The sequence below is a fragment of the Vipera berus genome (genome assembly GCF_964194415.1).
Source record: "Vipera berus genome assembly, chromosome: 16".
NCBI classification, from domain to species: domain Eukaryota; kingdom Metazoa; phylum Chordata; class Lepidosauria; order Squamata; family Viperidae; genus Vipera; species Vipera berus.
Window position 1 is genome coordinate 7,105,475 of NC_138219.1, and position 16,591 is coordinate 7,122,065.

The window sequence follows — 16,591 nt, forward strand, 5'->3', positions numbered from 1 at the left end:
AATAATATTTTCCCAAAGGTGCAACTGGACTTTCTTGTTCTTCTTTGAAGGCGTTTCGCTTCCCCGCCAAGGAGCTTCTTCAGCTCTCTGTGTGTGTGTCTGAACTCAGAACTTTGGGGTGGTTGCTTAGGAACATCAGATCTTCTGACGTTCAGCCCACAAGGGAGCCTCCATGAAGCTGTCTTTCCCCCCTGCTCTCTTCATTGACCTGCCCCCCCACCCAGAAAGCTTCTTTTGTGGGGCGAACCCTTTCAACCGGTCACCCCTTCTCCTTCCGGCCCCCTCAGCTGAGCGAGGGACGGCCATGAACCCTCCTAACTCTTTGCTCGAAGTGAAGATCCTCTTTTGGTGAGATGAGAAGAAGACCCTGGGTGTGTGTGTGTGGGGGGGGGGGTGTCTTGTGTTTCTGCTCCCCTGGGAACCCCCCCCTCTTGTCCTCTTCCAGGAGAGACCACTGAAGGTTGGGGAGGGTCACCCCCACCCCAAAAAAAACAAACCACCCCTCATTAAGGGCAGTTTGAACATTTAGAGAAGGAAGTTAAGGCAAAGGCCAAACTCTCCAAAGTATGGGAGGTGCATGTTTCGAGTTCCTCCTCCTTGGGAGAAAGGGGGGGAGGTTTGTGTAGTTTTGTGTGTGTGTGTGTGTGTGTGTGTGTGTGTTTAAGTAGATGAAGCTGCTTTCCGGGCTGCTAAAGTTTGTTTTCCTGTCTTCCTAATTCTGATTTTGGGTAATTGGTGGGAATTTTTGAATGCTTTCAATTTCATTCTTATCCTTATCCTGGATCTTTTCTTGACTTCCTTCCTTCCTTCCTTCCTCCCTCCCTTCCTTTCTTCCTTCCTTCCTTCCCTCCCTCCCTCTGCCTTTGCCTCTCCCTCTTCCTCCCTATATTTCACTCTATTCGTTCCTTCCTTTTCATCCCTCCTTCTTCTTTCTCCTTCCCTTCCACATCTTTCTCTCTATTCCTTCTTCCCTTCCCTCCCTCTTCCTTCCTCCCTCCCTTGCTCTTTTCCTTCCATCCTCCCTCATTTCTTCCCCTTCGTTCTCCTTTCTTCTCCTTTCTTCTTCCTGCCTCCCTTCCTCCCCAACCCTTCCTCCCTTCCTTCCTTCCTTCCATCCTCCCTCATTTCTTCCCCTTCGTTCTCCTTTTTCTTCCTGCCTCCTTTCCTCCCCAACCCTTCCTTCCTTCCTCCCTCATTTCTTCTCCTTCGTTCTCCTTTCTTCTCCTTTTTTCTTCCTGCCTCCCTTCCTCCCCAACCCTTCCTTCCTTCCTTCCTCCCTCATTTCTTCTCCTTCGTTCTCCTTTCTTCTCCTTTTTTCTTCCTGCCTCCCTTCCTCCCCAACCCTTCCTTCCTTCCTTCCTTCCTTCCTTCCATCCTTCCTTCCATCCATCCATCCATCATCTGATAAATTGACCTACCGCCTTCTTCTCTCCTTTTTGCAGAGGTTCCTGAGGATCCAGAGTTCGGGTAAGTCCCCCTCCGTAGCGCCCATCCTGCCTTCTGCCCCCCCACCCACCCCTTCTCTCCCCTCCTCGCCCTCCCTCAAATATCCCAGAATGCATCTCTTCCCTTGGAGCGCCTAATTCCTTCAAGACTTCACGCCTTTTGGTTCTTTTTAATAGCACACGGAGGCTTCCTTCTTTTTAACCTAACGTGTGTGTTAAGAGCGTATTTATTTATTTATTTATTTATTTATTTATTTATTTATTTATTTATTTATTTATTTATTAGATTTATATACCGCCCCTCTCCAAGGCCTCGGGGCGGTGTACAGGGCAATTAAAACGCTAACAACACACAAGGTATAAAAATTAAAATAAGATCAAATCAATAGCCCTAAGTAATAAATACATTCTTAAATTTAAAATTTTTAAAATTTAAACTCTCAAATCCAATCCCTCAGTCCAGGATCCTAAGCTCTGGGTGGGCTTGAAGCTAACTTGACTTTTCCTGTTGGCTCGTAGGTTTTAAATAATAATAATAATGATAATTAACACTAGCAGTAATTGGTTAAGGCTTGCATGATTCACTCTCCACCAGTCTTAGACCGAATTTTGGAAATAGGGGAGACACGATAGCAGAGTTGAAGTATCTGAGGGGCTGCCACAAGGCAGAGTGGGGTCAGGTTGTTCCCCAAAGCGCCAGAGGGCAGGACGAGAAACAATGGTTGGAAACTGACCAAAGAGAGAAACAACCTGGAATTAAGGAGAAACTTCCTGACAGTGAGGACAATTAACCAGTGGAACAGCTTGCCACCAGAAATCGTGGGCGCTCCATCACTGGAGATTTTCAGGAAGAGACTGGACAATCACCTGTCTGAGATGGTATAGGTTCTCCTGCTTGAGCAGGGGGCTGGACTAGAAGACCTCCAAGGTCCCATTCTATTCTGTTTTGTTCTGTTCTATTCTATTCTATTCCATATTTTCTCTATTCTGTTCTATTATTTCTTATTCTATTCTATACTATTCTCATCCATTCTCCATTCCATTTTATTCTATTCTCATCCATTATTCTATTCTATTCTATTCTATTCTATTCTATTCTATTCTATTCTATTCTATTCTATTCTATTCTATTCTATTCTATTCTATTCTATTCTATTCTATTCTATTCTATTCTGCTGTAGATTACCCACCCATTATAATTCTGTGTTATAAACATGGATTATTTTTTTTCCCCAGTTCATGCAGATTAAGCAGCTCTTGGAGAAAAAATTCCCGAACAAGCTTGACATTGTGAGTTGTGGTGGAGCCGATTCAGAAGGGTGGGGAAGGGCTGGGCGTAAATCCGTCGGTGGTCTGAACAGAGCCCAAACATTTCCTTCCTATCCCGAATCCAGACTTGGAAAATCTGTCTGAAATTAAACCAGCAGCCCCTTTGCTTGCTTCCGTGCTGGACTTCGAAAATTGGTCTCCTTTTTGCAAAGCACCACAAAGCCCAGGTTTAAGCTGTCCTAAATGAATTTTTACAGTCCGAGTAGTCCTCGACTTACGACAGTTCGCTTAGTGATCGTTTGAAGTTACGACGGCACATTAAAAAAAAGCGACTTGTGAACATTTTTGACACTTAACGACCGTTGCATCATCCTCCACGATCACGTGATCAAAATTTGGACGCTTGGTGACTGACTCAGATTTACAACGGTCGAAGCGTCGCAGGATCACATGATTCCCCCTTTTGCGACCTTCTGACAAGCAATGGGGAAGCCACGTGGCTAATTTGACAACAAGGTGTTAAAGCCAAGAAATCACTTTGAGGCAAAACTCACTTAACAAGGGTCTCGCTTAGCGACAGAAATTTTGGGCTCCTTTGTGGTCGTAAGTCGAGGACTCCCGTAGCTGGAGAGATCAGTGTCTGGGATTCCCTCCCTTTGCTTCTTCTGATGAGAGCGACTGACTGACCCTTGCATTGTCACAACAGCCTTGCGAGGGAGGCTAGGACCAGACAGGGCAGCTTGCTCTGAGATTGCCCCTGATGGGTCTCCAGGAGAAGGGCGGTATAGAAATTAAATTATTATTATTATTATTATTATTATTATTATTATTCCCCCCTTTCCCATCACTTTTTCCTCTCCAGACTGGCGAAGTTGCTGAGAGTGGAACTTTCGAAGTGGTTCTGCCACAGCCCGATATAGTTTTGCATTCCAAGAAGGTGAGAAGGGGAATTTTTTTATTTTTTTTGAGGGGGGGGGGCTTTTGAAATGGGACTTTATGGGCCAAACTAACGTTGAACTGTAGGGGGGTGCTTGGTGCTCCCTGCACTTGGTTTTTCCTGGCAGACGTTTCATGACCCAACTAGGTAACATCATCAGTGCTAGAAGGGAATGGGGTTTGCGGAGAGGGGGGGGAGGTGAAATAAGATAACAACTGATTTGAAGGGACCTTTGAGGACTTCTAGTCCAACCTCCTGCTCAAGCAGAAGACCCTAGTAGTTCATAACCCAAGTAGGTAACCCCACCAGTTCTTGAAAAGAATGGGGCTTGCCCTCTTTTCACACCCAAGTATCTCCTAATCAAAAAACTACCAAGAACATTCCCGTCAACGCTGACAGGTTGACCCTGACCGGTCTATAAACTGACTGGAACCTCTCCAAAAGTCTACCATCCTGGTTTTCAGATGGCTACGATGGTTTGTTGAGGGAAGCGTGGCTGTTTGCCCAGCCCTTCCCATAGGGAAGCGTTGGGACTCACCACTCCAATCCGGGACCGGCAAACCTCAGAGGTGCCCAGACTTGAGGTGGCAAGGGATGGAGAGCAGGCAATCTGAAAAAAAAAAAACGAAGAGGTCCCTCTTCCTTCTCCCCACCCAGAATGGCGCTGGCTACGTGGACACCGAGGAGAAGATAAAAGCCATCTGTGAAGGCATCAAGAAGCACCTGAAGAGCAAATCGCCCAAGAGCAGCGTGGTGACCAAGAAGCTCCTGTTGAAGAAAGAACAACAACAGGGTCATGCGAGTCAGAAACCGGAAGCCAAGCCGGGAGTGAAGCCGGAAACGAAACCGGAAGCGGAAGAGGAAGAGGAGGAGGAAGCAGAACTGAAAGAAGAACCCCTGACGGATTCACCAGCTTCTCCAGAGGTGGAAAAGAAAGCAGAAATGCCTCTCTTGACTGAGACAACCAATGATTTAGAGACCACCGTCCCCAGGTAATAAGGAAGGGCCCCAAGGATTTAGGAAAAAGGGGGAGGGCTTCCTGTCCTCCAATCACACACACACACACACACACACACACACACACAGACCAAATTGAGGGAAATAATGTCTTGTTCCTGCAGCACGTGAAGAACTCGGAAGGCAGATCATGATGGGGTCATCCGAAAGGAAGAAGAGGCCTGGGTGATTCCTGATGTCTCTCTGTCTCCTAATTTCCCATCCTCACTGCGGAGGACGCGCGGTTAAAGAAAACGGAAAATCCTTTCACTTTGGTTTCTTGGATGGGTTTTCATTTTATTTCTTTTAGGGGAGCTGGCGGGGGGGGGGGGGAGAGGAGGAATGCAGTAACTCTCATTGCCTGGGATCAACCCGTCCGAAAAGACCTTTCCTTTCCTCTCCTCTCTTCCTTTCCTTTCCTTTCCTTTCCTTTCCTTCTTCTATCTTTCTTTCCTTCCCTTCTTCTATTTCTTTCCTTTCCTTTCCTCTCCCTCTCCTCTCTTTTCCTTTCCTTCTTCTACCTTTCCTTTCCCTTCTGTTTCTTTCCTTTCCTTCGTCTATCTTCCTTTCCTTTTCCTTTCCTTTCCTTCTTTTCGTTTCATACACAGGTCTCAAACTCCCACATCTCTGCAGCATCTGCACACAGCTGCTTCTTAGCGGGCCCCTGTCCGGACCTTTCCCGACATTCCTCATTCAGGCACATCCCCAAGTTCGGCTCCACCGTGACGGCGTGGATGCCATGTTCGCAAAACACGCCCTTGACCCTCTGAATCACCGGCCCAAAAGCGGCCACATCGAGACACGCCACGTGGGCCGTGGCCACCAAACGGCCGCAGCCGTCCAGCTGCCAGACCCGGAGCTGCTGAACGGCCGCCACCCCCTCCGTGGCCTGGAGGCGTCTCTCCAAGAGCCACAGATCCAGGCCTTCTGGTGTGGCTTGGAGGAGGACCAGGGCTGAGACCCGCAAGGCGGGCCAGATCAGCCACAGGAAGGCCACGGCAATCACCATCGCCATCCCGGGATCCACGTACAGCAGCCAACAATCCACTGACAGGGCTTGCAGGACCTCAGACGTTGCCCAAAGTTGACACGGATGCTTTGGGCAGGGTTCAAGACACGTCACGTGTCCCGGGCAGGGAGTCCACCAGAGGTAGATCATGACAGAATGCAGGAAAACTGCCACGGGCCCAAAACAGGCCATCATCCATCCGAGATAAAGAGTTCTCCAGGGTCCCGTGGCCGATGCAGTATCTCCCTCCTTCTCTTTGACCAACCAGGTTTGTTTGTGGTTTGAGGATTCGTTGCCCAGAAGATCTGTTGGTGGAAGAGAATGAAGACTAAGACCAGCTGGGGAGAATTGTTAAACTGTTAAGAGCCTCACAGTTTAAGATGTTTTGAATTTAAGACACAGCTCCACGTCTGGTGTAGGTCCTCCTGCTTGAGCAGGGGGCTGGACTAGAAGACCTCCAAGGTCCCTTCCAGCTTCTATTCTATTCCATTCCATTCCATTCTATTTATTCTCTATTCTATTCTATTCTATTCTATTCTATTCTATTCTATTCTATTCTATTCTATTCCATTCCATTCCATTCCATTCTAATTTCTATTCCATTCCATTCTATTCTATTCTAATTTCTATTCTATTCTATTCCATTCCATTCTATTTATTCTCTATTCTATTCCATTCCATTCCATTCTATGTATTCTCTATTCCATTCCATTCCATTCCATTCCATTCTTCTTCCTGTTTCTATTCTATTTCATTCTATTCTATTCCATTCCATTCCATTCCATTCTCCACCTGCACACACAGTGGCCCACCTGTGCAAACTTACCTTCTGTTTCCTGCTTCCCCATTGGCCCAAATCTTTGTTTGCTACAGCAGGCTCCGACGTCCAGCTTAGCGCGCGCTTTCCAGGGCAAAACCTCCCTGGCCAGATGGATGGGGATGGCCAGGGCCCCGATGCCCATCAGCGCCAGCGGGTGCTGGGTCAGCCGGGGCTCCGCCAGTCTCCGAAGGGCCTCGGCCAGCAGAGCCAGGCACAACGAGCTCAGCAACACGGCGCTGACCAGGGTGCCGGCGACTGGGACTCGCGACCACCCAAATGTGTTCTTCCAGCTGGTGTAAGCGCCGGCCACCGGGCCCAGCCGAGCCTCCATCGAGCGCAGCGCCAGGGCCAGCGTGCCTTCCAAGGTGTGGAAGGCGCAAGCCTGCAAAAGCAGCGAGGCCGTCACACGGCTGGCCACCATCTCCGCCAAGAAGAGAGTGACCAACAGGTAGAGCTGGCCCAAAGTGGAGCCTGGGCCACCCACCATCCAGGCAGGCAGGCAGCTGTGCGAGAACTCTGGTGTCTTTCTCAGGTGCGCTGCCATCTGCAGCTTCCGGTCAGTTCTTGGTAGACCCCCTCGCTCGGTGCCAAGCAGCGCCGGGGTCTCAGCCTTGCCGCCCACCCATTGTGCCCCTCCTGGGTCCTGAGCTGGCCTTTCCTGGCCTCTTCGGATCAACGCCTGCGGGCCTCTTTGCTGCTGTGTGTCTCCCCAGCTTCTCGTTCCCAGGATTTGGTCGGCAGCCGCTGGGGAGTCTTGGCACGCAGCCCTGGCTGGGCTTCCAAGGGGCCATTCTCTTCACTTTCCCCCTCTTTCCCCTGGACCCGTGCCCGGCCGTCCACCAGCTGCAGGAGGCCCAGCTTATCAGTATGCAAAGAGAGTCTTGCTAGGAAAGGAACAGGCAGATCCAAGGGGACGGGGGAAGTTTCCCGTTGATTTCGGTTTCCATTTATTGCACTCACTGATTTCTTCATTTAGTGTGTAGCATTTGTGCAGGTTATGCAATCACTGATGCGCAACACTAATAACAGAATCAAAAAACGGATTCTTGGAAGGGACCTTGGAGGTCGTCTAGTCCAGCCCCCTGCTCAAGCAGAATAATAACAGAATAACAGAGATGGGACCTTGGAGGTCTTCTAGTCCAGCCCCCTGCTCAAGCAGAATAATAACACAGATGGAAGGGACCTTGGAGGTCTTCTAGTCCAACCCACTGCTCAAGCAGAATAATAACAGAAGAATAAAGATAGAAGGGACCTTGGAGGTCTTCTAGTCCAGCCCCTGATCAAGCAGGCTACGCTACCCTATTCCAGACAAATGGCTGTCCAGTCTCTTCTTGAAAACCTCCTGTGTTGGCACCCCCACAGGTTTTGGAGGAGAGCCCTTCCAGTGATTGATTGTTCTCACTGTCAGGAAATTCCTCCTTCATTCTAGGTTGCTTCTCTCCTTGATTAGTTTCCATCCATTGCTTCTTGTCCTGCCTTCAGGGGCTTTGGAGGATAGGTGGACCTTCCCTTTTGGGGAGGCCCCTTAGATATTGGATATCTAATATCTAATTATATATATATATATATATATATATATATATATATATATATATATATATATATATATATATATATACAGCATAGATAGATGATAGATGATAAAGAGATGATAGAAAGATGATAGATAAATAGGTAGGTAGATAGATAGATAGATAGATAGATAGATAGATAGATAGATAGATAGATAGATAGATAGATAGATAGATAGATAGATAGATAGATAGACAGATTATTGAACTCCATTCAATAGAACAATCTCTGAAAGTAAAAGTGTCTTAAGACGAAGTCAGGACAAATAAAATGCAAATAGATTTTAATTACAATGAGTGTAGTGAGGGCCAATCAGGGTTCATGGATCTTCGATGCCAAATGGCAGCCTGTGTTTGTTTGTGTGTGTATGTTCTGTATGTGTTTGTGTGTGCCAGGCCAGTGAGGAGGAGCTGGGCGAAGGGCCAGGGGACCCGAAGAGCTGAGAAAGGCTGAAGCAGCTGAACTGGAAGGATTTGCTGGCCCTGAATTCACCTTTTCACAATCAAAGAGTCTTATTGTTTGTTTGGATGAGTCAGAGTTGTACCCAGGCTGGACAAAGAACAGCTGAGCGCCCTTCACTCAATCAAGGACACGGAAAGCTTTAACTCTTTGCAGGAGCAACACCACAAGCCAGCCTGCCTGAGAGGGATAACTAAACTGGGATTAAGCCAATTGGGGTTTAGTGTGGTATGCAAACATAGGCTAGGGTCCATGCAATGAGCTGACATTTAGCCAACCGTAGTTTTGGGTGTTGTGCAAATACAATCTCAGCAATTTGAAGATGGGTGGATTTCAACTCCCAGAATTCCCCAGCCAGTGTGCTTTAAGATGGATGGACATAAAACTGCCAGAATCCCCCAGCCAGTTTTAAGAGGGATGGACTTCAATTCCCAGAATGCCTAACTAGGGGATTCTGGGAATTAAAAGCCCACAAATCTTAACAATTGCTGAAGTTGAGAAACACTAGCCCTAGGGCACGCTGCACTCAATAAACCTCTGACTTTGGGCCAATCACCCAGAGACGGCGAGTTCTAGTCCCACTTTAGGCATCAAAGTTGGCTGGGTGATTTGGGGCCAATTACCAGGAGACTGAATTCTAGTGCCACCTTGGACATGAAAGCCTACTGGATGACTTTGGACCAATCCTCCCTCACAGGGTTCAGCTGCATGTTTACTTGGGATGAACATGCATGAACTGGGAACACGAAGGTTAGAATGAGATAATTTTGTAGTAAGTCTCTGGGTGGCTGCATGGGAAACCTTTTGCCAATTATCTGCACCATTTTTTTCCCATAAGCAACCTGAATTTCTTGCCTGGGGAGGGTGGACTAGAAGACCTCCAAGGTCCCTTCCAGCTTTGTTATTCTATGCTATTCATTTCCCTAGAAGCTGTTCCCAGTTCACATTAGTTCAAAACATCTCCTGTACTCTGTATTTGCGTATGTATCATAATTTTATTTATTTTTTATTACACTTTCCAATTTTTTTTAAACGATGAATACTGTATTTTAAGGGGGGGCAACCTTTTCAACTTCTTGCTCTCTGGTTGCAAGAAGACAATCCCCTATCAACACCCCCACCTGGGAGGTGGCTGATGGGACATAGAATCCAAGTCTTCCTCTGTTCTCTCGGTCCTCAAAGCACCTCTGCAAAGTTAATAAGAGAAACGTCCTGACCGTTAGAACAATTAAGCAGTGGAACCACCTGCCTCCAGAAGCAGTGAACGCTCCAGCATTGGGAAGTTTTTAAGAAGAGACTGGACAGCCATTTGTCTGAAATGGGATATAGGGTTTCCTGCCTTAGCAGGGGGTTGGACTGGATGACCTCCCGGGTCCCCTCCAACTTTATTATTATTATAATTTAGAAACCGGACCTTTGTAGCGGAAGGCCAGCCTCCACCCAAAGAAAAGCTAAAGCTACCCCGCCCTCTCGTGCAAAAGGGGCGATCGATCGATAGGTGGGTGGGTAGGTAGGTAGGTGGGTGGCGGATGGGATGTGTAGTCCAAAGCCCCCACCCTCTCCCCCGGTGGGGCAAAGGGCCCCCAGGTGGGGCGAAGCCTGGAGCAGAAGGCATTAACGCACTCAGACAGGTGCACGGACCGCGTGCCTGCAATCGCCCTCACCTGTGCGGCCGCGGCACACCTGCCCGTGATGAGCCGCCGCGCGCTGCTTCCCGCCGTCTCCCTGGCAACCCCGGCCCGGGCTGGACGGCACAGCTGCAACGTGTGATTTTCCCGCCGCGGCTTTCGGACCGCCTCCACACCCCCACCTGGCCTGGGATTGGCTGCTTTGGAAACCCCCTCCCTCGGATTGGCCGAGCGGCCTCTCCCTCCGCCTCCGAAGGGTGCGGAAAGTTTTAAAAAGTCGGCGGGCTCCTCAGACTGAGGCAAAGGCAGCGAAGGTTTCCGCCAAGAGCGGCGGGCGCGTCTCTCGTTCCTCGGTGCGAGAGTTTTAAAAACCAAAAACCTCAGTTCGCGAGAGCCGAGCGATAAAGGGGCGACCTCGCCTGGCAACGAAACGTTCCGAAAGCCCCCCACGAGCTCGGGGAAGGAACTTTCCCTCTCCTCCCGTGCCCGAGCCGTTCCGCCGCTCTTTCCAAGCCGAGCGTCTCTTCCCCCAACTGCGCCTCCGCAGGTTAAGGCTGGGCACCGGGCACCTCGCCGTGGCTTCTGGCCTCCTGAGGTAATTAGAGCGGCCCCTCTCCGCCTTCGTGGGGTACGGAGGGCAGGCAATTCATAGCGAGCCTTTGCGGTCCTTTCCAGCACGGCGTCTGTCCGGGGGAGCCAAGCGCCAGTGGCGGCTGAGGTAAAATCCCGAGGGCGTCTTATTTCAAGGACGGCTCACCTCGGGGGGGTTACCTCAGTCCCACGAAGGGGGTTATTTACCTCGGGGGAATAAGGCAAACTTTGGGTCCTGGAGAGTTTTAGCCAAGGCTGGCGTTTTTTTTAAGAGTCAAATGATGGTGGGATATGAATTCATCAAAGCCAGGTCCTCTTTTAAAAGGGCCAAGCCACCACAGGCAAGCCGATGGAAAAAGAAATAGCTTTAAAGGTAAAAAAAAATTACCTCAGGAGCTGAGCTATCTCCCTGAAATTAATGAATCCTTGGGACCTGAGGCCATTTTAATCCAGGCTCCAGTTCTTCTTGGCCGAATAAAATCAAAAGTATTTCTAATTCTAAAGTTAACCACAATGACTTCAGGTTCAGGAGCTGACCTGGCGCTCAGAAAATAAAAGTCCATTTTAGGGGGGACCTGAGGTAATTCTAGGCAAGGCTGGGGGGGGTCTTCAAGGAAAATATTGGCTGAGGCGATTTCAGCCATGCCCTGTTTAGAACAAAAAAAAACCCACCAAACCACCCCAGGTGAATAAGAGTTAAAACTAGCCTAGGAAGAATAAAATCAAAAGTATTTCTATTCTAAAGTTAACTACAATGACTTCAGGTTCAGGAGCTGACCTGGTGCTCAGAAAATAAAAGTCCATTTTGGGGGGACCTGAAGTAATTCTAGGCAAGGCTCGGGGTTCTTCAAGGAAAATGTTGGCTGAGGTGATTTCAGCCATGCCCTGTTAAAAAAAAAAACCCACCAAAGCACCCCAGGTGAATAAGAGTTAAAATTAGCCTGGGAGGAATAAAGGCAGTTTGAGCCATGTGCATTGAGAAGGGCTACATTAGCACAGGTGTGAAAAAAGGGCTTAAAATTAGCCTAAAGGCAAAATGGCTTCACGCCCTGGAGCTCCTCATCCTTTCTTGAACAAAGTTTCAAGTCTTGGGACCTGAAGCAATTTTAGCCAAGGTTCAACTTCCCAAAAGAAGCAAAATAGGTAAAGGACTAGCGACTTCAAGTAACAAAAGGCAAAAGTTAAGGGACTTGAAACTGCTTTCTTGAAATAAAGTCAATTCTTTGAGGCTTGAGGTAATTTGAACCAAAGTCTAACATTGGCCATGGCGATGATTCTTAGAACAGGGAAAGAAGAGCTCAACGACCCAATTTAATTCGTTTGGTGATGTTGGGTTTTTTTATTTATTTATTTCAGAGGCACTCCCTGCGTGGCACCAGTGAAAACTGAAGACATCAAAGGTAAGTCAGTTTCATTATACACACATTTAGCCAAGAAGCCTGACAGGTACTGCTGGCAACACGTGGTTTATTACTCAAAAACCTTACCAACGCAGCGTGGAGATGGGAGAGATGCCCCTACACTGGAGGTTGTTCAATCCCTGAGCTTCCAGTCTCACACACACAGACTGAATGGACGTGGGAGTCATCCACTCCGTCTCATTCGGTTCCTGCACACACGCACACCCTGGAAGACTCACACTGGACGACCTCTGGGGCTCCACTGGGTGCCCCTTTCAGTCCCTGAGCGAGTAATGAGGGCGAAAGACCCTGGAGGAGTGGAGAGCACTTGGCTACAAGCCTCCTCCAGGGCCCGAGTGCCCTCAGTACTCCGACTGGAAGGGAGTCCTTTTGGATGACCTCTCTCCCTCCCTCCATCGGTTGCCAGTAGAGTACCAGTCAGACTTCTTAGCACCCAAAGAAGATTTGTGGCAACGGCTGAGTGGCATCAATCAAGACTGAAGACATCGGGGGTAAGTCATTTTCATTAATTATACACACGCACCTCATTTAGCCAAGAAGCCTGACAGGTACTGTTGGCAACATGTGGTAAGGCTTGCTTTAGTGAGTTTTGAAAGAAAAAAACCACAAAAACCAAATGAGAAGGCCTCACATACATTCTTCATACCAACACAGCGTGGAGATGGGGGTGATGCCCCTACATTGGAGGTTGTTCAATCCCTGAGCTTCCAGTCTCTCACACTCAGACTCAATGAGCCTGGGAGTCAGCCGATCCCTGTCTCATTCGGTCCCTGCACACACGCACACCCTGGGAGACTCACACTGGACGACCTCTGGGGCTCCACTGGGTGACCCTTTCAGTCCCTGAGCGAGTAATGAGGACAAAAGACCCTGGAGAAGTCAAGAGCACTTGGCTACAAGCCTCCTCCAGGGCCTGAGTACCCTCAGTACTCCGACTGGAAGGGAGTCCTTTTGGATGACCTCCCTCCCTCCAGCAGTTGCCACTACAGTACCAGTCTGACTTCTTAGCAGCAAAAGTAAATGTGATGCGTTTTAATATGATGCCATATACAGTAAAGGAGACTAACAGATTTTATAGTTTCCTTGCCTGGCGTAACTTTGGCCATGGCGATCGTTCTTAGAACCAAAATGTAGAGCTCAACGGCCCATTTTAATGGTAGGTGTGGCTGTTGACTTAAATTAGATTTCATAGTTTTCTTGGCTGGCGTACCTTTGGCCATAGCGATGGTTCTTAGAACCAAAATGTAGAGCTCAATGGCTCAATTTAATGCTAGGTGTGGCTGTTGACCCATACTAGATTTTATAGTTTTTTTGCCTGGCGTAACTTTGGCAATGGTTCTTAGAACCAAAAAGTAGAGGTCAATGGCCCATTTTAATGCTAGGTGTGGCTGTTGACTTATGCTAGATTTTATAGTTTTGTTGCCTGGCGTAACTGGCAATGGTTCTTAGAACCAAAAAGTAGAGCTCAATGGCTCAATTTAATGCTAGGTGTGGCTGTTGACACATACTAGATTTTATAGTTTTTTTGCCTGGCATAACTTTGGCAATGGTTCTTGGAACCAAAAAGTAGAGGTCAATGGCCCATTTTAATGCTAGGTGTGGCTGTTGACTTATGCTAGATTTTATAGTTTTGTTGCCTGGCGTAACTGGCAATGGTTCTTAGAACCAAAAAGTAGAGGTCAATGGCCCATTTTAATGCTAGGTGTGGCTGTTGACTTAAATTAGATTTTATTTGTTTTCTTGCCTGGCGTAACTTTGACCATGGCGATGGTTATTAGAACCAAAACGTAGAGCTCAACGGCCCATTTTAATGCTAGGTGTGGCTGTTGACTTGCTCTCCTGGTGTACCTTTGGCCATGACGATCGTTCTTAGAACCAAAAAGTAGAGCTCAACGGCTCAATTTAATGCTAGGTGTGGCTGTTGACCCATACTAGATTTTATAGTTTTTTTGCCTGGCGTAACTTTGGCAATGGTTCTTAGAACCAAAAAGTAGAGGTCAATGGCCCATTTTAATGCTAGGTGTGGCTGTTGACTTATGCTAGATTTTATAGTTTTGTTGCCTGGCGTAACTGGCAATGGTTCTTAGAACCAAAAAGTAGAGCTCAATGGCTCAATTTAATGCTAGGTGTGGCTGTTGACCCATACTAGATTTTATAGTTTTTTTGCCTGGCGTAACTTTGGCAATGGTTCTTGGAACCAAAAAGTAGAGGTCAATGGCCCATTTTAATGCTAGGTGTGGCTGTTGACTTAAGCTAGATTTTATAGTTTTGTTGCCTGGCGTAACTGGCAATGGTTCTTAGAACAAAAAAGTAGAGCTCAATGGCTAGGTGTGGCTGTTGACCCATACTAGATTTTATAGTTTTTTTGCCTGGCGTAACTTTGGCAATGGTTCTTAGAACCAAAAGGAGAGGTCAATGGCCCATTTTAATGCTAGGTGTGGCTGTTGACTTATGCTACATTTTATAGTTTTGTTGCCTGGCGTAACTGGCAATGGTTCTTAGAACCGGAAAGAAGAGCTCAATGACACAATTTAATTCGTTTGGTGATATTGATTTTTTTTTTATTTCAGAGGCACTCCTTGCATGGCATCAGTGAAAACTGAAGACATCAAAGGTAAGTCAGTTTCATTATACACACATTTAGCCAAGAAGCCTGACAGGTACTGCTGGCAACACGTGGTTTATTACTCCAAAAACCTTACCAACGCAGCGTGGAGATGGGAGAGATGCCCCTACACTGGAGGTTGTTCAATCCCTGAGCTTCCAGTCTCACACACACAGACTGAATGGACGTGGGAGTCATCCACTCCGTCTCATTCGGTCCCTGCACACACGCACACCCTGGAAGACTCACACTGGACGACCTCTGGGGCTCCACTGGGTGCCCCTTTCAGTCCCTGAGCGAGTAATGAGGGCGAAAGACCCTGGAGGAGTGGAGAGCACTTGGCTACAAGCCTCCTCCAGGGCCCGAGTGCCCTCAGTACTCCGACTGGAAGGGAGTCCTTTTGGATGACCGACCTCCCTCCCTCCATCGGTTGCCAGTAGAGTACCAGTCAGACTTCTTAGCACCCAAAGAAGATGATTTGTGGCAACGGCTGATTGGCATCAATCAAGACTGAAGACATCGGGGGTAAGTCATTTTCATTAATTATACACACGCACCTCATTTAGCCAAGAAGCCTGACAGGTACTGCTGGCAACACGTGGCTTATTACTCCAAAAATCTTACCAACGTAGCGTGGAGATGGGAGCGATGCCCCTACACTGGAGGTTGTTCAATCCCTGAGCTTCCAGTCTCTCACCCTCAGACTGAATGGACGTGGGAGTCATCCACTCCGTCTCATTCGGTCCCTGCACACACGCACACCCTGGAAGACTCACACTGGACGACCTCTGGGGCTCCACTGGGTGCCCCTTTCAGTCCCTGAGCGAGTAATGAGGGCGAAAGACCCTGGAGGAGTCGAGAGCACTTGGCTACAAGCCTCCTCCAGGGCCTGAGTACCCTCAGTACTCCGACTGGAAGGGAGTCCTTTTGGATGACCTTCCTCCCTCCCTCCATCGGTTGCCAGTAGAGTACCAGTCAGACCTCTTAGCACCCAAAGAAGATGATTTGTGGCACCGGCTGCGTGGCATCAATCAAGACTGAAGACATCGGGGGTAAGTCATTTTCATTAACTATACACACCTCATTTAGCCAAGAAGCCTGACAGGTACTGTTGGCAACATGTAGTAAGGCTTGCTTTAGTGAAGTTTTGCAAAAAAAAACAACAACCACAAAAACCTAATGAGAAGGCCTCAAAAATATTCTTCATACCAACACAGCATGGAGATGGGGGTGATGCCCCTACATTGGAGGTTGTTCAATCCCTGAGCTTCCAGTCTCTCACACTCAGACTCAATGAGCCTGGGAGTCAGCCGATCCCTGTCTCATTCGGTCCCTGCACACACGCACACCCTGGGAGACTCACACTGGACGACCTCTGGGGCTCCACTGGGTGACCCTTTCAGTCCCTGAGCGAGTAATGAGGGCAAAAGACCCTGGAGAAGTCAAGAGCACTTGGCTACAAGCCTCCTCCAGGGCCTGAGTACCCTCAGTACTCCGACTGGAAGGGAGTCCTTTTGGATGACCTCCCTCCCTCCAGCAGTTGCCACTACAGTACCAGTCTGACTTCTTAGCAGCAAAAGTAAATGTGATGCGTTTTAATATGATGCCATATACAGTAAAGGAGACTAACAGATTTTATAGTTTCCTTGCCTGGCGTAACTTTGGCCATGGCGATCGTTCTTAGAACCAAAATGTAGAGCTCAACGGCCCATTTTAATGGTAGGTGTGGCTGTTGACTTAAATTAGATTTCATAGTTTTCTTGGCTGGCGTACCTTTGGCCATAGCGATGGTTCTTAGAACCAAAATGTAGAGCTCAACGGCTCAATTTAATGCTAGGT

General features: G+C 48.2%; 1 protein-coding gene across 1 annotated transcript; it reads right to left on the minus strand.

Moving 5' to 3' along the window:
* Positions 1-5,245: 5,245 nt before the first annotated feature.
* LOC308675615 (proton-coupled zinc antiporter SLC30A1-like) lies at positions 5,246-7,020 on the minus strand (the record flags this gene model as incomplete). Its single annotated transcript, XM_081341059.1, has 2 exons — positions 5,246-5,961; positions 6,483-7,020. The coding sequence occupies 2 exons, from the start codon at positions 7,018-7,020 to the stop codon at positions 5,246-5,248; spliced, it is 1,254 nt and encodes a 417-aa protein (XP_081197185.1).
* Positions 7,021-16,591: the final 9,571 nt, after the last annotated feature.